The sequence below is a fragment of the Callorhinchus milii genome, unplaced genomic scaffold, assembly GCF_018977255.1.
Source record: "Callorhinchus milii isolate IMCB2004 unplaced genomic scaffold, IMCB_Cmil_1.0 Scaffold6, whole genome shotgun sequence".
Lineage (NCBI taxonomy): Eukaryota > Metazoa > Chordata > Chondrichthyes > Chimaeriformes > Callorhinchidae > Callorhinchus > Callorhinchus milii.
The window spans coordinates 27,528,803-27,550,517 of NW_024704747.1; the positions used below are offsets into that span (position 1 = coordinate 27,528,803).

The 21,715-nt window shown below is 39.2% G+C and overlaps 1 protein-coding gene across 1 annotated transcript; it reads left to right on the forward strand.

Moving 5' to 3' along the window:
• Positions 1–229: 229 nt before the first annotated feature.
• dcaf17 (ddb1 and cul4 associated factor 17) lies at positions 230–16,405 on the forward strand. The gene is given in 16 exon segments (XM_007889957.2): positions 230–470; positions 1,165–1,522; positions 2,140–2,243; positions 2,429–2,519; positions 3,343–3,479; positions 3,814–3,892; positions 5,216–5,305; positions 6,821–6,928; positions 7,751–7,856; positions 7,939–8,081; positions 10,178–10,287; positions 10,738–10,825; positions 15,106–15,189; positions 15,909–16,064; positions 16,214–16,229; positions 16,232–16,405. Coding segments are annotated over 15 exon segments (1,596 nt in total). The 5' UTR covers positions 230–470; positions 1,165–1,348; the 3' UTR covers positions 16,342–16,405.
• The last annotated feature ends 5,310 nt before the right edge of the window (positions 16,406–21,715 follow it).

Consider the following 21,715-nt stretch of genomic DNA (forward strand, 5'->3'; position numbering starts at 1 on the left):
CCTCTGCTCTCCCATCCCGCCTGCTCCGAGCGGGCGGGCGGGTTGGGCGGGGTGACGTTGGTGATGGAGGAGGAGGGCGCGGTGCCTTGTGGGGCGTGTAGTGCCGCTCGCCTAACCCGAGCGAGCGAGCGGGCGAGAGGCGGGGCTTTGGTGCACTACATCTCCCGGAAGCCTCTCCACTTCCTCCTGCTCTCGCTCTCACCCACATCCGGCTGCTCCACCTGTCCGGGTGGGCACTCAGTCTGGTGCGTAAAGATGGCGGATGGTTTCCCTGTGTGTGTGTGTGTGTGTGTGTGTGTGTGGTTGGTTCCAGACTTCACCCCGCGTCAGAGACGTCAGATGTAAATGCAAGTTGTTGTTGTTGTTGTAGTAGCAGTTGCTCTCAGGTTTTTGGCCCCGGGGTTGGACTTCGCGGTCGTTCCTTTGCCACAACCTCAATCAGAACATGAGAGCATTTCTTCTCCCATTGGGTAATGACAATAAATAAATAAATAATCACAATAATAACAGTAATATAACAGTGATAATCCGATACAGCGCCTCTATCATTGTCCTGGAGACGTCTCGAAGCCCTTCCTTCGCAGGTTACTATTACGCCGGGAGGGTCGGATTTCCCGCGAGCTTTTTGTTTCCGCGAGAATCTGGCGCCGCGTTTCAAATGCAAAGATTATTACTACTATTGCTGTTAACGTCTCATGAAAGATCAATGACGGGATCCGACGGTCCGCCGCCCTCATCGAACGTGAACGGTGCATTTCACGTGCCGAACGCATGTTGCGGATCCAATCCCGACGGGCGAATAGCTCAGGTCCAACTCAGGCGCTGTATTGAAATGCAGGGATTATTGTTATTAAATTCTAATGAAAGATCAGTCACGGGATGTATTGATCCACTGTTCCCGTTTAATGTAAAAAGTGCGTTTTAGAAAGGTATCTGTTCACATACAGAACATATCTTTTACAGATAATAATAATAATAATCCTTGCATTTGATACAGCGCTTTTCACGTCGGGAGGACGTCCCAAAGCGCTTCACAGAACATACTGCAAAGTGAATTGACTGTATATTTGTGGGCGAACGCGGCGGCCAATTGCGCACAGCAATGTCCCACAAACAGTCATAGATTGAAAATGACCAATTAATTATTGTTTTTGGTTTTTGAAGGGATTATTATTAGGCTCTGTGTGGAGTAAGGAAACTTGCCCGATCCTATCAACAGGCTAATAACTAGGGTCGACGTCTACAAAGGGAAAGAGGCATCGGCTGAATTGGATAAGCTATTTCCAAAAACCTGATCACAAGAGTCGTGCAAAGGAGTCTCACTGCAACGATTGTGGACAGTTTGGAAATGAGGCCTCCCGGGGTCAGAATACAATGTTCCAAACAATCTACCAAGATTTTACGTATAAAACACAAAAATAACTGTTGCATTTTGTCTGCAAGATCTCTTGGTTTGTATGGAAATGAAGCTGGCTCTCTGTATAGAAAAAACATGATCATCCTCCAACATTTAGTGTGCCAGGTGAGTTGCGGTAAGACACACATTTAATGTAATACAGTAGTGCTGCATTGTCAAATCACCGAGTTATTGGATCTGGTGCCTTCTGACGAACACTGCAACAGCACATGACCATTTCCAAACCGTTGAGAATACTGTAGTTTGGGTTCAGTGCAAACTGTATTCAATACATGTTGCAGTGCATCCTGTTTTCATTGATACTAATCAAAATTTGTGTCAACCTCGTAATAACAGGAAACGCTCCAGAAGTACCTTTATGTATTAAGGTTAATTCTCAAAGCATAGAAGTAAATCATTTCTAATTGTCAGTTCAGCTTTGCATTTGAATGCTTTACACCTAATAGTTTGAGGTGAAAGCAAGAAATGGCAACATTCGAATAACAAATTCAGAACAATTTTGAAGGGATCTGTTGATGTATCGGCATTTTTCCTTAAAACTAAGCAAATAATAATCCTAACTTGGCAGTGAAATTCTTATTATTTTAAATCACAGGATCGTAGATGTTGATGTGCTTATTGCGAATTTAAAACTTCTTGTTCCGCGACCAAGTTACTAGTTCCAAAATAACAGAACTTCATAAATGTTTCTATTAAAACAAAATCATTTTAATATCTTTCAGAAGACAACAACATTTGAGAGTGTGTGGGCTAAACAGTCAAATTCGACAGTGAGTTATGAAAAAGGAAGGATTTATTTTGATAATTACAGGTGCTGTTTCAGCAGGTAATTTCAGAACAATTTAAAAAGAAATATGACTTTGAATGCCTGAAATTGTGAAATTGTTGAATGTAATAAAAACATGGCCTGAAGTAAAATGGAAAGCCCACCTCCTGTTTGAATTCTGGATTGCGTGCTTATTTTAAAGATTGCATGTTTGTAAACTCTACCATTAAATTGTTCTTTGACAGCATTGGGCCACGGCCTACCTTGCTATATGAATTGCCCAAACGTCATGAATCAGAGAAGATTGAGGATGCGTTGCTCTGTGAGTGTCCTGTGGTGAGTTAATAACTTAATAAGAGTCTACAGAGTGAATGTTTATGAAAACTCTTATCTTGAAGCTGCAATAATAATAATAATAATCCTTGCATTTGATATAGCAGTTTTCACGTCAGGACGTCCCAAAGCGCTTCACAGAACACACTGTAAAGTGAATTGACTGTATATTTGTGGGCGAACGCGGCAGCCAATTGCGCACAGCAGTGTCCCACAAACAGTTGTAGATTGAAAATGACCAATTTTATTATTGTTTTTGGTTTTGGAGGGATTATTATTAGGCTCTGTGTGGAGTAAGGAAACTTGCCCAAGGTTTCGCCCTGACCTGGAATTAAACTCAGGTCTCTCACTTGCAAAGCGAGTGCTCTAACCACTGAGCTACAGGACTCCGACTCCAGTATGAAAATCAATGGCATATTACCCCAATTGTGTGAAAATGTTACAGTATATGATTGTTGAATATGAAAACATTTTATGATTTCTTTTACACTCAAGGAAGAAATGCTGCCCAAACCAATTGCGCACAGCAGTGTCCCACAAACAGTCATATATTGAGTGACCAATTTTTTTAAGGAATTATTCCCCCTGGAAAAGCAATCTGCCAATCGACTAACAACTGGGTTCCTACTTACTGCTGGTAAACAGAGGCGTTTGTGTGGAGAAAGGAAACTTGCCCAACGTTTCGCCCTGTCGGGAATCAAACCTAGGTCTCTCGTATACAGTATCCAGTATGAAAATCAATGGCATATTACCCCATTTGTGTGAAAATGTTACAGTATATGATTGTTGAATATGAAAGCATTTTCTGATTTCTTTTACACTCAAGGAAGAAATGCTGCCCAAACCATCAGACCATAAGCCATGTCTTATAACTGTGACGGCAAGCAATTGGCTCATGCGTATATGCACCAGTACTGCAGAGATTCTAGAAAAGGTGCATCTCTCCTCTCAATGGAAATTCAGGTATTCAAATAGCTGGAAATAATATACAGCACTTTCTGAAGTATAAAATTGGTTCTCTCTTAAGTGCTGAACAAATTTCTAAAGGATTCCACATTATCATCCATTCTAAAACTTGTTGCATCACAGAGGAATATTATTAGCAAATTATTATTTACAAATGTTTCATTCATTTAAAAATAAACAATTTGTTTTTCAAGTAAGTACTTTTAAATTCTTAACAGTCATGCAAAGACAAGGACTTGGAATTCCCATTTCAGTCTGGGACATTACCAATAAACAGTATCCAATCTAATTACAATACTGTGTTGTCTGTTAAAATAATTAAAATCAACAGGTATCTGGCATGGGAAACGACTCGAGAGACAATCGTAGTAAAGACTACACACAATAAGTTGACACCCGCAGCTAGAGCGGTAAGTAGTGATAAGCATGAGAAGAATTCGCAAGCGAGAGGACCCAGATTTGATTCCCGGGCGGGGCCAAACCTTAGGCAAATTTAGTGGGACACTGCTGTATGCAAATGGTTGCCGCGTTTCGCCCATAAAATACACAGTTACACTTTACAATATATTCTATGAAGCACTTTGAGATGTCTCAACGTTGTGATAAGATGCTATATCAAATGCAAAGATTATTATTACAATTGAGGACATTTTTACAAAGTGAAATGAGTTCAGCTGCCATTTTTGTAGAAAGCTCGATCGGGTTTGGGTGGATTCTAATGCCACTCATAGCTTGAAAGAAAATGAAGTGCAATTAATTTTTGTCAATTGCTGACATGATTAAAATTTTAGCAGCAGCCCATCAGTTAAATTTCCATGCAATCATTTGAAACAAAGTTAATTGAACCATATTTACCTGAACTCGGATCTTGCCATGAGTAATTCAATGTCAGGTGGTGCACATGCAATTGAAAGCAATCAATTATGATCGCAGTTCTTTGCCCATAACATGTTTTTGGCCACAATGCATTTCAACCTATAATTGGAAATGGATGAATAAATATCACTAGCTTTTCAGCTGTAATGATTTCCGCAGTAACGAAACCTCAGCAACTCTTGTGAAGTACCGTAGTTCATTCTTTCAGATCGCTGATCAGTTTGCAATGGTAGAAGAGTCGACTTTTGTGCAGTATAACTGACTTTAATTGTTCTCATTTAGTTTGTTTGCAATTCTCATTGGGTAATTTATTGACCAATTCATACAATTTTAATTCTGTTTCAAAATAATTACATAGTACAATTTGCCCGTTGGGACAATTGTACGTGGAATCCTGTAGTATTGGTTTCTACAGTATATTGTGTGAACTGCTTTGAGACATCTCATTGACATGATAAGGTGCTATATCAAATGCAAGGATTATTGTTATAAAGTTAACAGTTGGTCCATGCAGTGTATTCTTAAAACATTCCACTCGTCTTCCTGTTTTATGCCTTAAGGTTACATTTCATCGTAAACCTACATTGACGAGTGTCACTAAAAACTCACACTCTAGACAAGCATTGTCAACTAGTTTTTTTTTCGTTAGAGCATTGCATTGTTAAAATAGATATTTTCCCAGAATTCAAAGCTAAATGCACAAATAAATCATCATTATACAAAGTCCTTCTGCAGAGTTCTGCCTGTTCACTGAACTTTAGAACTTCTTCCTCATTTCCTAGGAATTACGATTGCCTTTCTTGATGACCTTACACACTTTGATTAACTTGATAAATGTTGTTGTTAACATCTTCCAGGCAGGAATGCAACAGTCAGCTCTCTTCTATCTCATATTGTTCAACGTTCTGCCTCTCACATTAATAGGAATGCTGGATATCAACAAAAAGGTATTTTTTTTTAGACATAAAGTTTGTATTTATCAGTCCATTAGTAAACGTGTTACAAATTGGTGCATATTTTGTTGTCTCTTTTATTACCAATGCTTTCAAAAATGAATTATTAAATATAGGCTATCTAAATAAAACTGAAATCTGAATATTTTATCATGTGCCAAGTAGCTCTGTCGTAGCCATATCCTGCCACTTTAGCTCAGTACACTTCTTCCAAATCAATTCAGGACATCAGGAAAAAAAAATGTACATTGACGTTATCAAGACTGAAGAGGTCTGACGTTGAACTCAGCAAGCATCTAATGAGAACATTTCAAACATGTAGCTGATTCCAGCACATGATTACGTGGGACACGCTTCCAATGGAACTTTGTTCGACCACAATGAAGCTTCACTGTTAACAAAGAGCAGGTTCAAATGAACTGCAGTGAAACGTAATCTGAAACTTGACAAGTTTACTAGTCTGACAATGCTTCATTGTGTTTACCCTGTCTCACCAGCGGAACATACTTTCTTATCATTGACAACGATTTTTTGCCTCATTTTATTTCGACTCTTTGAAATTTGTTTCCTGACATATTAGTAGCATTTTTGTAGCAGTGAAATTGAAGCTTGAAAAGCCTTAGCCGTAATATCTTTGTGTTATATATTTCCTCTTCTCCTCCCCTGTACAACTAACTATCCAACTATTTTGTTTCGCCCACGAAATATTAAAAATGTTACCGGACAAATGTCAATATACAGTCAATTCACTTTGCAGTATATTCTGTGAAGTGCTTTGAGATGTCTCGAAGACGTGATAAAGCTCTATATCAAATGCAAGGATTATTATTATTATGCAAAACCATAGGCATTTCAGTCAGTATTCTCACATTTTCTTTCCTCACCACTATATCCCATCTCACAGTGGCCAGGAAACTCGCTGTTCTGTAAATAGCCACAAGGAGACACAGCAACAGTAGCTCTTGTTGATGTATCATAACTTTTTTTAAATTTCCTCATCAGCCATACTTACCACTATTCCCCCAGACAGTATTTGGCAAAATTGCTGATGTAAAACCACATCCTTTCGGTTAAACACTGCTGATTCTTCCGACAAATACATTGTTTTCACCCTATTTTTGTAGTCCTCGAAGGATTTACTGATATTGCCAAATAAATGATTTAATGCATGTGCCGCCCTTACATGCTGTGAGGTAACCAGTAAAACAATTACTGAATGAAACCTAATTTGCTAACAAACAAACTATGATGTGAAATACTGTAAACCTCACACCAGTCGTATCAGTTTGGCCCATACATTTAATATAACTTATGCAAAGTACGAGTTATGTCAAACTTGCAGAGAATATAAACTCTTGAATGGGTCCTGGGCAGATGTACGACTTATACGATTTATACGGATCAAACTGATGCGAGTTTTACTGTAGTTCAAATGGGACTTCAAAATTGAGTGCATCTCTTATTTATAATTTCTTTTTTTTGCAAGCCTTAATATTATCTACTTTCTAGGTTTTTGGGAACAATGTAACCGATGCCACTATTTCTGAAGGGTTGCTCATTGTGACGTTTAGCACGGGCCTGGTCAGGTTTTACAGTTGTCAGTGGATTACAGAAAAGGTAAAGAATGAACCTAATTTATGCTCATCGATGCTGAAGTGGTGTAGCCGTTATAACTACTCAATATACCAGCGTTGTATTGAGAGTACACAAAATATTTCCCTCAGTTCATTCCCTCTACAGTATAATAAACACAGTAGAATTCATACAGTAAAAAAAGGTGGAATTTTTTTTTTTACAGCAACATTTCTATCAATGGGATGCCTACTAATCGTAAGGACATACGAATTTGCTAGGCAAAAGAAGACCAAAGTCCATCCAGTTCGCCTTCCACCATCCTGGAAGTCGCATGCACATGTGGTGTCTCAAACTATATACTGTATCCCTGATATTATTTCCTAAAATAAATCTTATCTAATTTGCTTTTAAAACAATCAACACTTTCGGCTTCCATCATATCCCAAGGGAGCCTGTTCTGTAAATTTGCTACTCGCTCAATTAATATGCATTATATACCTTTTTGGGAAAGTATTTGCTTCAATATGGTTAGAATTTCTTATGTAGCATTTTAACTCAAATGTGCTTAGTTATTATTTATTCATTGGGATATGTATGAAATCATATCTACATATGTATGAAATCTGTAGATTGAATTATATTTTGCATTTCACCCACAGAATATACTCTCAATTTACTTTACCGTATATTCTGTGAAGCACTTTGAGATGTCTCAAAGACATGATAAGTCACTATACAATGCAGTGATTATTATTATTATGTGATTACACAATGGAGATCATATGGAGAGAGAAACTGAATTTAGGACATTATTTCAACAATGTTGAAAATTAACACTGAGATCAGTCAATAATATTTTCGCAGTTTATGCAGAAACAACTGGTTCTTGGAGAAACCTGTGATTGGAATGGCACAACTGGAATCGTAGGCATGGCTCCATTTGGCATTCCATGCAACATTCAGATAACAGGTAGATTGTATTTGCACAATCAGCATTTATTATCCAGTCAGTTTTCCCGAAGGATATCAACTCAAAACCCCTTTGCTTCCAGATTGCCCACCTGTCCTGTTTGAAGTTTCCTGCCTTGAAAATGCATTGCAGATTGGAGGACAACCCTGGCATTACATCAGTACTCCTAACAAGAGGAGCCAGAAAGGCATCTACCATATCTGTGCTTTACAGGATAAAACGCTGGTAATGAACCACAAATGTTCTGCTCAGTAATGTCCTTGCGCCAAATTATGTTGCAGTGGGACAGCCCATCGCCATTTTCAATACAGTATCAGCCTTTCAGCAGCAACCCAGAGCAAGAACGACCTAATGCTGCCTGAGGGAAAACAGCATGATTTTGAAGTGATTGATACCACGGCTCCGGGTTTGAATGTCATGCAGAGATTGTCTGGTAAACGTCAAAATACCAGACAATGAGCAAAATTCTTAAAAAAAAACTACATTTGCTAGTGCAATCATTGACTATTATCTTACGCTTCTCTGTATTCTGGTCACTGATAACAAAGACTGTACATTTGACTATAAATCACCAACAATATTCAGGTAAAATTACTTTCATTGTTTATGATTAAATAGCAGAGAGACCCATTGACACCTATTTCATATCATTGTCGGCCCCCCCCCCATTCCCATCCCCCAACGCCCCCCCCAAAAGAGGCTTCCTTTGGAACATTCTCCCGATGTGAAAGGCGCTCTATAAATGTAATTTTGTTGTTCCTATTCTGGTTTAGGTTTACATACAGCCACATGTAATGTCCAATATCTGCCACTGCAGTTGTACACCCCTTTCCTTCCAGCTAATAGTGTAGTAACGTATACAGTATGAATCATTACTCTTATTTGTACACATTATAGTATATATGGAATGACCAGAATGAGAACATTAGGTTAAACCCCGAGGGTCTGATGATTCACCTTGACTGTCATTCAGGCTTTCCTACCCTGGGGCTGACGTTTATTGTCTGTCACCTAGGTCAGTAGAGGGAGTCCTCTCCTTAGAGAGGGGAGAAGTTACAGTAACAAGCCTATTCCCATTTCACAAACAATTCTCTCCCGACTGAATGCATCACCATTAACTCAACCAACAGAATGTCGCGACTCATAGAGTAGCTAGCCTACCTTTGTAGCAGACGTAGAACTACACGGAGGTAAAAAAAAGAGCGCAAAGCAAAGCGTGTTCTGTGGGTCACTGATCTGTTTAGTTCACAGGACTCTGTGTCTGTAATTGGTGCCACTTGGCTCTGGTTCAATCCTATATCCTGCTATCATCCCTCCATTTTATCATACCACTAAAGGAAAGAATGTCTTGAAACTATAATAATAATATTAATAAATTAGCAGCAGAATGAGGTCTTGTACGTCTATGATTTGGTCATTCATGTCATTACTCAACACCACTTGCCTTAATATCCGTAGTATGGATGCTGAATCCATTCAGATTTCAAGACTGAGGCGGATAGATTTGTTAGGTCAGGGTATCAAGGGATAGGGGGCAAAAGCAGGTAATTGGAGTTGAGGTACAGATCAGCTATGATCTCATGGAATGGTGGAAAAAACTCAAGGGGCTGAGTGGCCTACTCCTGTTCCTATGTTCCCATCAGCCTGCACTGCGGTGCACCAGAGGTGAAGTGTAACCACAGAGTTTATGGAATTACAAATAGCAAAAATAACTCGTAAAAGTGTTCATGTAATTTTGAAGCATTTGTAGGCAGGTTGTCTATCCACTGTAATTAACTGCTTCAATGACTCAAACAATTGAGGATAATTTTTTTCAGGTGGATTAAAGTCAGGTAATGGTGCAAGTAATGCAGAAGGGAATTTCTAGAGAAATCCGGAGAGGAGATGATATGATTTTTAAAATAGTACAAAATGACAATAGAAAAATAAATTAAAAAAAGCTTCAGTATCCAAAACGTCGACTTAAAAACAACTGACAAAATGTGAGTGTTTGCCTTTGGGCTTGTGAGGCTGTTTTTTTGTGTGAATTTCACAAAATATTCTGATGTTTTGATTTAGTCCAAAAGTAACTTGTGAAATGAGGAATATTCAAAGTTCTGTACGTCACTCTGCTTCAATTTTAACATTAACTAAGATTTTATGTGTTGCCCTGAGGGGTTTAGGTGTCTGAATGGCTGTACATGGCTGCAGTAATACTAATTGAAATCTCATTTCTGATCTTGCTTTGAATTTCTATCTAATTCCACATTGCTGTATCTGACTGAATTCTGTGATGGATATTAATATTTCTGTAACTATCAAATGCGCTTTTGTGTAACTAGGCAGAAAATGGGATTCAGGAGATGCAGTGCTGTTCACTGGAAACTGATTGGATCTATTTTCATCCTGATACCTCTGGGAGGATTATGCACGTTGGACCAACACAAATTAAGTGAGTTTATTTAATTAACTGGAATCACTTTTCCATCGCTCATAAACAAAAGAACCAACTTCCGAATTCATGAATTATTAAGAAGGCCAAGAAAGAAGGGAGAGAGAGAGAGAAGGCAGCAACAACATTTGGAACAAAAAGATACGTAACCAAAAGATCAATTGTGAAAATAAGCAGAGAAGATAAGTCAAAGCGTGAACGATTGTTGATCTAAAATATAGCCACAAGAACGTTTCGGGTCATCCTGATGTACTCGTTACAGCACTGGCAATGCCATGGTATGGGTAGCCCTGGAAGTTGAAAGATATATTCTTCATTCAGACATTTCAGTGGGGAAAAATAGCTTCATGATTCATTGACGACATCTTCCTAATAACTGGTGCAAAATATTTCCTGATAAGTTGTACAGAGTGGCATTTCTGAATTGTACTAAAATTACGCCTAATGTAGTGTCTTACAGTTGACCAAGGTGTCTGAAGATACGCAAAGGCGGCAGGTTCTACCAGCTTTTACCATTTTTGCTGAAAGGGAAAAAAAGGTAAGGACCTCAATGCAGTGAGTGATTCTCAGTTTCCTCGACTAAACCAGAAATTGTGCATTTCAGATTGGTTTGAAACAAGTTCCAAAGCAACTCGCAGGAATGCTTGAAAGATTCAAGCAAAATGACGTAAAATTTATAGAGTAGCTTTCGCCCAAATGCTTTGTATTCTGTGCCCAATCAAAGAAGTCTTCCCCGCCAGCTTTTCTGTTTTTTGTTTCTCATGCAGATGTGCATCTAGAACAGAGACTTTGTGCAATTTGTACAGTAAAACTCACATAAGTCTGATCTGTGTAAGTCGTACATGTGCCCAATTCCTGTTGAAGAGTTTATATTCTATGCAACTTTGACATAGCTCATACTTTGCGTAAGTCATGTTAAGTCATAGCCCAACTGATAAACAATTCACACACTTAATTAAATTATATATAATAATATATAATTTTCTGCTAGCCAGCAGGGACGGGATATCATTTTGTTTCCATGTTTTCATTTTTTATCATTTAGTAACGATTTCTTCTCAGGATCATTACCTTTGCATTTTCTATGTATCTATCCATCAGGGCCTGACCCTCTTTCACTCACTGATCTTATTGGGGCCAATCGGTTATTGTTCCACTGACTAAACCACAGTTAACAAAGAGCTTTTTGTGTATTTCCTGTTATTTGGTGTCTGCATACTGCCACACATTTGTTATTCAAATTTAAGGTCACACAGAAATTAATGGAACAGATTGCTGAATTATAAAGGACCCACATTGTGGAATCCACATCCCACAACTTCACAGGCTAAAACTAGGTGGAATTGCAGGTCTGTGGTTTAAATTTAAATTCGACTGCACCAACCATACTTAGTTACCCTATGGAGAAACTCTCTTGACCCTAGAATGAGCCACCTGCTCATTTTCCGCTATGTGTGTCTCGGGGGAATATTTCTGTAATGTGGAGCCAGCTGGATATCCTGTCACTGTCTGTAGGTGTAATGTAGCCCAATCAGTGGCATTCTTGTGTATATACTCAGGCTGAGCAAGACAAATTCCCACAGACACTGCCCCTCCCTTCCTGAAATACAGCCAGCAATGTGTTAATAACTCTTCCCCAACATCCCGCTCCTCTTCACAGATTAACTCTGTTAAATAGTCTAGGCAAGGACACGTTTCTTCACCGCTCTTAATACCAAGTGCTCGTGATTTCCTCAATGCACATCTTCCAGCAACCAAGACATTTCGGGATCTCCTCTCCCTTCTCAGACGCTCTTCAAATCTTGTTGTGAAGGGAGCTATAGATAGCTTTGTCAATCTGCCACCATCTTCCCCCTCTCCTTCTGGTCTTTAGCTAGGCATCTTGGTATACATCAGTCATTTCTCTTGTCCCTGCCCCGGAAAATGAATGGGCCTGTGAATATTTCGTTCTCTTCAGCTCTGCAGGTTTATACCGGCTTATCCTTTCTGTGATAACATTCTAAATCAATGTTAATAAGCAGGTTTGTCTGGCAGATGTTATGGAAGGCACAGTTCATACAAGTTGGTCATTTTCATCCATAAAATACACAAGTCACTACACTTTACAGTACATTCTGTGAAGCGCTTTGAGACGTCTCGAAGACGTGATAAGGTGCTATGTCAAACACAAGGATTATTATTATTATAATTTGAAATATTTTATTTGAAACAACCTGAAGGGTGAATCTTCTAATGTTATTATCAGAATCTCACCAGCGCCAACGTGTATTTTCAATGTAAATGAATGAGTGAATTTGGAATTGGAATGCCAATACCCAGAACCTTTTAGATAGAAAATTATTATTTGAATTTAATTGAGGCGGAATGGACAATCCCAGACAATACTAATGTGTCTTTGTGAACCTGTTTTATCTATTCCGATCTGCTCATTTTTTGGTATCTAAGAAGAATGCAGCCATTGTTTTGCATACAATTAAGGCATTGATGCACTTTTACAATGTCAATTGGAATCAACAAACAAACTGCAGATTCAGCAATGAAGCGACGATGATGATATTCATGCTTTCATTTGACATTGTGCCTTTCACATCGGAAAAACACTCCCAAAGCACTTCACAAGGGTATACTGTAACGTGTAGTGACTGTGGATTTTGTAGTGAACATAGTATACAATTTATGCGTAGCAACGTCCCACAAACATGAAGTAAATATTACTAGAAAGTGAAATCAGTCATTTGCCTCTTACCCACTAATTTATAGTTCTTTATATCAAATTCAAAAGTGGGTTTTGAGATTGACTGAATCCAATATCTTTATTCATATATTTATTGGGGAATATTCTACTAGCAGTGAAGTGAAACTGAAGTGCTTAAATTACACCAATAGTTAAGTTACCATCTCAAGCATTTGATAGCTTGCTAGGTGATTCCCTAAAACTTTTCCAACCAGAGGAAAAGATTACCATTGTGTTCCAATTAATGAGAGCAGTTTTATAGCTGCTTAGAAGTGAAGGATCATTTGCTTGCAAGGTTTCATTACTGTACAGTATTAGAATACTAAGAAGCACTTGAAACTTAACGCCCGTATTTGTAGAGCATTATCAGAAAGGTATTTATAGCCTTGAGAGCCAGAATCAACTTTTCTTCTCCGTTCTATACAATAAAAATGGCAATATACGTAGACACTTTTAAAACAAAACAAATACTTATTATACTCTCCCTCAGACATACTTATTAAATTGGATTAAAGCTGTTTGCATCTACACCTGGAGATATAACTGCTGTACATGGAAATCAAAGCCTGAATCCTGAAAGATGTACAAACATTGGGTATTGGTTTACAGAACAAATAAATCAGGTAATCAGATCGCGTTGGAATGATCTTGTTCACAACAACAAATTTATATTTATATACAGTAGTGCCTTTCATGTCGAGAGGACATAGTATGATGCTAAATGTTCAGAACTTTCAAACAAGATTGTTTGCTCCGATTATGGCATTAAAGTACACCATTGACTGGCCTGTGAAGGTCAAAGGTAGAGGAATACTGTGTCTTGATAGATAAATTGGACCCTATTCATTTCACTGAGACATTCCCCCATCTCTCACCCTTGCAAGCCATTCTAAATTAAGTTATGATGTAAACAGAATATTATATTACGCTGGATACACTGAACTGAAACTTGAGATGCAAGTTTTTGTTTTCCATGTATAGTTGCTTAATCAGTGAGAGAGGATGAAACGGAACAGTGATGAGGTCGGTAGAGATATTTATTCCTTGTGCCTGTTTTGCCTACGTCTGATACAAGTTCACCCAACATGGCTTTGATCGGAGCCTCAATTACCCAATACTGCAGTGACTCTAGTATTGATATCTGTGTCAGGTGTGGTGGACAGGTGACAGTAAAAGCTCGTGAAACAAGGTTGCCCCTACTTTTCATTTTGGTACAATCCATCCCAGGCTGAGGCTACAGGTTCATGAAATCATAGTAGCAAATCCAATTCCCCTGATGTGCTGAAAACACCACACAAACAGCGAAAGCCATCATTAAAATAGTCCATCAGGGAAACAGTCTAAAGATAGTAACTTAATAACACTAGGCTGAAGAGATTACGACTGTATATAAAGCATTAAGAACGCCACAAAACAGATGGAAACATCAGAGCAAATCCACTTACTGGTTGATGCCATTTCTCACTATATTTTTTGAATTGGTGCTTGATTATTCCAACATTAATTCTGTGGCAAACTCGGGTATCCAAGGTACTCTTCCTGTCCACCCTCAACATGTGCTAAAATGTCTCTTTAATTTCTCTTACCTGAGAGCACACGTTCCAGATGTTTTGCTTGATACAGCACAGCTGGTGTTCAGAGACCTGTTAACACAACATTCAATGACTGGCATCCTACCTTGTCATGGCACCCCCAACAGTTTAGAAAAAAAAGTTTTGATTCTTTTCTCTTCCTCTCCACCATACACCACCTTCCGAAGCTATAAACTATACATGGCAGAAATGAGTGACCTGGTCCAGGACAGGATCTTTGTCAACACTACTCTACAAGGAGGAACAAATAGGTTGGTCAGTCCTTTACTGTTAGGATTGCCAGACAACTTAAAAGAGTTTTGAAACTGAATGATACAGGAGAACATTAAATTGACAGAATATTAAATTATTATAATAATACTTGCATTTAATATCACGCCTCACCGCGTCGTTGAGACGTCTCAAAGCGCTTCACAGAGTATGCTGTAAAGTCAATTGACTGTATATTTTGTGGGTGAAAGCATTGATGTGTAAGTGTCTCCTCTCTTCAAGGTGGAGAGCTCAGAAACAGTCACGGCCTCCGGTCGAGTGGTGAAAAGACGGTTTACTCAGTTGGATGATGACCCGGAATTCGAGGTAATTAGACTTAAGTTGACAAAGCCTGAATTAAACATTTGAACTTGAAGACTTTGTTTTAAATGCTGTGTGTGTGTGTGTGTGTGTGTTGGAGGGGAAATTAAGGCTATGGATTGCTATTTGTTGCATTGTTGCCTAGTTCAGATTATGGCTCTTGCCTCTGCATCTACCAATGGCTGTAACTTCAGAGTCTGATCAGGGAGGAATACTGAACTATAATTCCTGTACATTTTATATAAACTATAAATTAGCTGCCGCATTACGCCCAAAAAAATATACAGTCAATTCACTTTACAGTATATTCTGTGAAGCGCTTTGAGACGTCTCGAGATGTATAAGGCGCTACATCAAATGCAAGGATTATTATTGTTATTATTTCAGGCCACCTGAGGCATGAAGAATTTTCAAATATATTCACATTGCTTTGGTAGTATTAAGGCAATGACTTTAACGTGTGCGTGTGTGTGTGTGGTGGGGGAGAGATAGGATTGATGCTGCGGACATCACACATTGTGGTACGTAAGATTTGAAGGAAACTCGAGATCATATTGCATGAGGCCCAATTTTGTTTGCTTATTTGTTTCTGTCCTGGTGTGATTGCATGAGACCTGTGTTGATGAGCAGATGGCCATGTTTCTCCATAATGCACATGGGATTCCAGAGTGTAATTCTGGGTTCCAGCTGTCGGAATGTTATCTTATTTGTATTTCCACTTCCAGACCTTTAAGATGGTAGACTATGAGGATGAGCTGGACTTGTTGGCAGTGTTAACAGTGGGTGCAGCAAGGAACGATGGAAGTGCACACCTCGATCTTTACGACAACCAAACTGGCATCTTAGTTAAGAGAGTTCCGATAAAGGAACCTTGGGACGTTGTAAGTTTGATCAGTCACTTGCCACCTGATTTCTACTGAATATATTGCGTACGATGTTGCTTTAAAAAACAATACTGCCCACATAGCAGTATTGTTCTCCATTGTATTCTGTGTTGAGTTGTTACTAACTATGCGATTTACATTTGTAGACGTACAGTCACCAACTATCTTCGACAGAGATACCATTGTACACATCGAACAACAGTCGTACCGGACTATTTGTTGTCATGTTTACAAAATGGTTCAACATTCGCCTGATGATGGAAATAAAGAATAACTCATCCGAAAAAACGCTAACCTACATAACTGCAGAAAACCTCTCACGCGACCGGATTTCCCAGCATCTTGTTTGGTTTGTTGACTGCCATTGTACAACGGCAATCAGAACATTTGAGCTGACAGATATCGCGGGGACACAAGTCAAAATGCAAATTAGCCGAAAGCTCTATGAATATCCGATTCATAAAACCTTTGAGGTTGACAAAGCGACTGCTTTGTGCTACTGGAGTTTTCATGTTTAGAGAACTATGCAACTCAGAGCTGTGAGGTCATTGATCACAGAGAACAACAGATGGCTGCAAATTTGTCATGAGCTGTAAGACTTGTGACATTTGGATGATATCCGAAACCACAAGTGCAAAACTTGAGTGATTTATACATGGTCATCCAAACTCCACGAACGTGCTACAGCCTTGAACACACTCCCATCTCTCTGTATTTCTTATTCCGTGTTATTTAGTTGAACCACGAGAGATTTCAGCGAGGTGTACAATACAGGTTTGTGATGGGAGTTTTATGGCTTGTAACATGTTAATGTTTGACTAGGGTTGTTGTGGTATTAGGTGATAGGACTATACAGAAAGATATTGTTATTTCACAAAGACTGCTTCTGTGGTAGATTGCATGACTACGTTCAATGCTTCAAATATATACACAATTTTCTATTTCTTGTTACGATATTTAACACAATAAAACCAAGGAAACTTAAATCAACAGTGCGGTCTTCTATTGGTATTATTTTAATTAAAATACAATGAACAGATCTCAGCGATCTTTTCAAACTGGGATCAACCTCCAGTTTGCCGTTTTGGGATTTTCATTCTCAATTGTACAAAAATCTTAAACTTGTCACTGGAACTTTAATATGATTATTGGCTTCAAAAGACTTACAGGGTATCAGCAACGTGTTGCACAGACCAAAAAGAAGAGGGCTTGTTAGACTGAAGAAAAGAAATCCAGTGTTTGCTTCTTGGGAACAATTTGTAATGGAGGTCACAAATTTGCACTTCATTAATATATATTTACCGGCACAGTAGGTCAGGTCATGATATCTGAGTTCCCTCCTTTGATGGAGGTAAGATGATAGCCATTTTATAATAATAATATTTATCCTGGCATTTGATATAGAACGCCTTATCACATTAGGTTTGCACACAGCGGTGTCCCACAAACAGCGTGGAGTGAGTGACCAATTTTATTCAGCGGATTTGTTGGCCAGGACACCGGGAGTGAGAGAAACTCTGGTAGCATAGTTAAAGTTGCAATACTCCTAATAATAATAATGTAATAATAATGTATTTGAAGAGTTCATTGAAATACAGTTCACAATGCAATACACCTCCCCCCTCCTCCAACTGCCCCCAACCCAGAACCCCTCCTGCAAGGAAACGAATGACAATTAATAGAGTACTGAGAAAAGCACAGTAAATTAAGTTGAAAAAAAAGTAGAAGTTAAGAGGGGTGGGAAAGGCTAATAGTAAGCAGAAGTAGGGTTAAACAGTGCTTGCAAATAACTTATGTTTCCATAGCAATAAGAGGCCTGGTTTTCCCAGCTGAGACTAATTGAGTAATTAAACTATGATCCCATGAACACACAATAACTATCAGGATAGCAGTGGGGAGAGTGGTCTGCACTTACCACAATATTTCCTGGAGGTCCCGAATATTTTATGGTTTATTTTCTGTTTTGTAACAGAATTTGAATCCAGCGATGGCAAAAATGAATAGTTAATTTTGTTTTTCTTCCTCACGCCCCCACCAACCATTATCACTATCACTCCACCACCCCCCCCCCATGTATCAAATGCTATATCGAAGCATAATATCAAATGCAAGGATTATTATTATTAAATATTACTCCAGCACTAAATTTAACGGCATCATTTCTGCCCTTCAGAAAATGAGAGTCCACTGACGGTTGTGTGTGTGTGAATGTGTTTATATGCGTGTGTTTTACTTTATTGTGCGCCAGCATTTATTAGTCCTTGTGGCCTAATGTACACTGTTTATTTGTTGCAAACAGAAACCTCCTGTCTTGCTTCATCACTGAATAAAACAATTTCCCACTTTAAAGCTCCACTTGTGCAACATCAGAGTCACATTGGGATTTACAAAGAGCAACAGCGCCTTTTTCTGGTGGAAAACAGAACTGCAGCCTTATGTAATAATAATAATAATAATCCTTGCCTTTGATATAGCGCTTTTCACGTCGGGAGGACGTCCCAAAGCGCTTCACAGAACACACTGTAAAGTGAATTGACTGTATATTTGTGGGCGAACGCGGCAGCCAATTGCGCACAGCAATGTCCCACAAACAGTCGTAGATTGAAAATGACCAATTTATTATTGTTTTTTTGGAGGGATTATTATTAGGCTCTGTGTGGAGTAAGGAAACTTGCCCAAGGTTTCGCCCTCTGCCTGGAATTGAACTCAGGTCTCTCGCTCGCAAAGCGAGTGCTCTAACCACTGAGCTACAGGACTCCACGTAACAATTATGATGAAGACTTGATGGGCAGCTCAGATGTACCAGACAATTCAGAGTTGTGGTACATAATACTTGGCAACACTGAATCAGCTGAACTAGATAAATTCTCATAGCGAAAATACGGTCAACCACTGATCTGAATCACTTGCGCTCAGGTTTCTCCCCCCCCCCCCACCGCCCGCCTTAGAAAGAAAATGCCTCATCGGCTTTCTGATAAAGAGAGAGGGAGAGAGAGAGAGAGTGTCCCTGCGATATCTGACTCCTTCACAGAGGAGGAAGGGGGGAAAAAAAGTGAATAGAAAATCCAGAATTTAAAAAAGAAAGCATCGTTCATAGGAACAGGAGTAGGCCATTCAGCCCCTCGAGCCTGTTCCGCCATTCTATTAGATTGCGGCTGATTTATTTACCTATTTATAAAACTAAAACATATTTATTATTGATATATTCACTTTACCGTAAGGCCAGGACTAAATGCTTTTGCACCATTCAACACTAGTCTAATTTAATTTGAAAACTAGATTATAAAACACACGCACAGGTTTCATCTGTACGGTTGTCCTTTTATTGGATTCATTGTCCACAAGTAAAACGATGTGTTGAAGGGTTGAAAGCCATTGAGTCATTGAAACAAGGCTTTGAGTCATTGAAACATAAACCACTGAGTTGGTATTAGGTCAGGGAGCTGAAGAATCAATGAGTGACGTTGCTTTGCTTTATTTTTAAGCGGTCATTGTAAAGACTGAGTCATCAATCTATTTTAATCCAGGTGGTGAGTACGATAGGAAAGGCATAGGAGAGGTTAACCCCCAACAACACCCTTAAGCTGGTCACAGTCTCATTGTAATTCCATGAGTTAATATACCACAGTGTTTTACAGAATGATCTGTCAGCCCTATTGGCGATTATAAGGAGTCTTAATAGCTCTGTGCATTGACTAAAAAAAATACCCTACGTATTCCCATTAAATTGATGCGTTCAGGCATTAATCAGTATTGTCCACAGAGAGAGAGAGAGAGTGAGAGTGCGCATTCCGTTCCAACGATCTATCTCAGGAATTTCCAGATGCATGGAATTGGGATGCATGGGATTCTCAGCTTGGTCGGGATACTCTTAAACACGGTGATGGATCTCTGTGTGTGTCAGACACCCGGCTGACCCCCCCAAAAAATGAAGCGACTGCAAACTGCGTTATATTGTATGACAAGCAGGTGAACCCAGAGATGAAATTCTCGCCTCGAAATTACTCTCGTGTATTTATTTTTTTTAATAATGCGCATTGCGGGGTCAGTGGGAACAGCTTTTTCCCGGTTTCTCTACATTTGTTAACCGACATTGCTCCCCAGGACGCTGCACTCAAGTCAACGTGTTATGACTTGCTCCCTCAATGATGAACGCTTGTGTGGTAATCACTTTAAAAATCTATGAGATAATCATCGACTGAGAAAAGGGTATGGCATGTGTTTTTTTTTTGGGGGGGGGATGTTTGCGTCAGACAGGGTCTTTGTTCCGTCGTGTGGTGGTTCCTGAGGTTTGTACGTTTGTGTGTGTTGGTGTTTGTGCAACTTCAGAACACCAGATGAAGCAAACAGTGATTTGCGGCTTCTCTGCTGCTGGCAGTTTTTGCTATTGATATTTTCACTGCGTCTGTCAGTGAGGGAGACTGGGGTTATATCGGCTGCTAACGTGTTTCTATGGAGACACAGAGCTCAAGATCTACATGCTGCGCTGACGGTTTACGTTGAGCAGACTGGAGTCTGCTGTTTATCGTCGGCTATAGCAAGGTGTTACAAGACGGAACCAGCTGAAAAGCAAAAGATATTTGTGTAGGGGAATATTTAACGCCCCCCAAAAATAAAGTAATAACAATAATGATCCTTGCATTTGATACAGCACCTGATCACATCTTCGAGACGTATCAAAATGCTTCACAGAATATACTGTAAAGTGAATTGACTGTATATTTTAGGCAAATACCTCGTGGATTTAACCCCAGGACTTACTGGGAGCAGAGAGTGACTTGGAAAAAGTATACCACTATTGGTGCTAAACAGACAAGTGAAAGATTTCCTTGCAGGGTAATGTATGCCCTAATAACCCTGGTTGAGCAAATGCAGCTCATGCATTCTATGTTTAAACTGCTGTATCATTTGTCAAGGGCAAGGAAGTACAATTCTTCAATGATAAACCATTTGGTAATACACACATCTTCTAAAGCCTTGCTCTCGAGTCGAACCTCAATGACCCGTGTGGTAAACAAGTTCAGTGTATTTACATTAATGATTATCTCGCAAGGGCATTCAGTTAAACAAGATAACGACTTGTTTCATCAGTGTCCAAGTTGTCTGGCTTTTTCATCAGCAAACTCTCACCCACTCTTACCACCATTATCTCCTTTCTTACTGTTGTTTACAGCCAATGGTATGATTTATCAGGAGATGAATAGAACATTATTTAGGTCACAGCACAGCGATAATTCTGGCAATTCCTTGGAAAGATGCAAGCATTTTCCATCAGCGTGATAAAAAAAAACACACCACTGCTGGAAGAAAGACAACGAATTAAATATTTGTATTTATTCAATTGAAAAGTACACTTTAATTTCTACAAAGGGTCTTCTTTGCATTATTATGTTCATGCTAGTGGTGTCTGTAGCTCAGTGGTTAGAGCACTTGTCTCGCAAGCGAGAGACCTGGGTTCGATTCCCGGCAGGGCAAAACCTTGGGCAAGTTTCCTTACTCCACACGCCTGATAATAATCCCTCAAGAAACAATAATAAATTGGTCACTTCAATCCACGACTTTGTGAGACGCTGCTGTGCTCAATTGGCTGCCGCGTTTCGCCCACAAATATACAGCCAATTCACTTTACAGTATATTCTGTGAAGCGC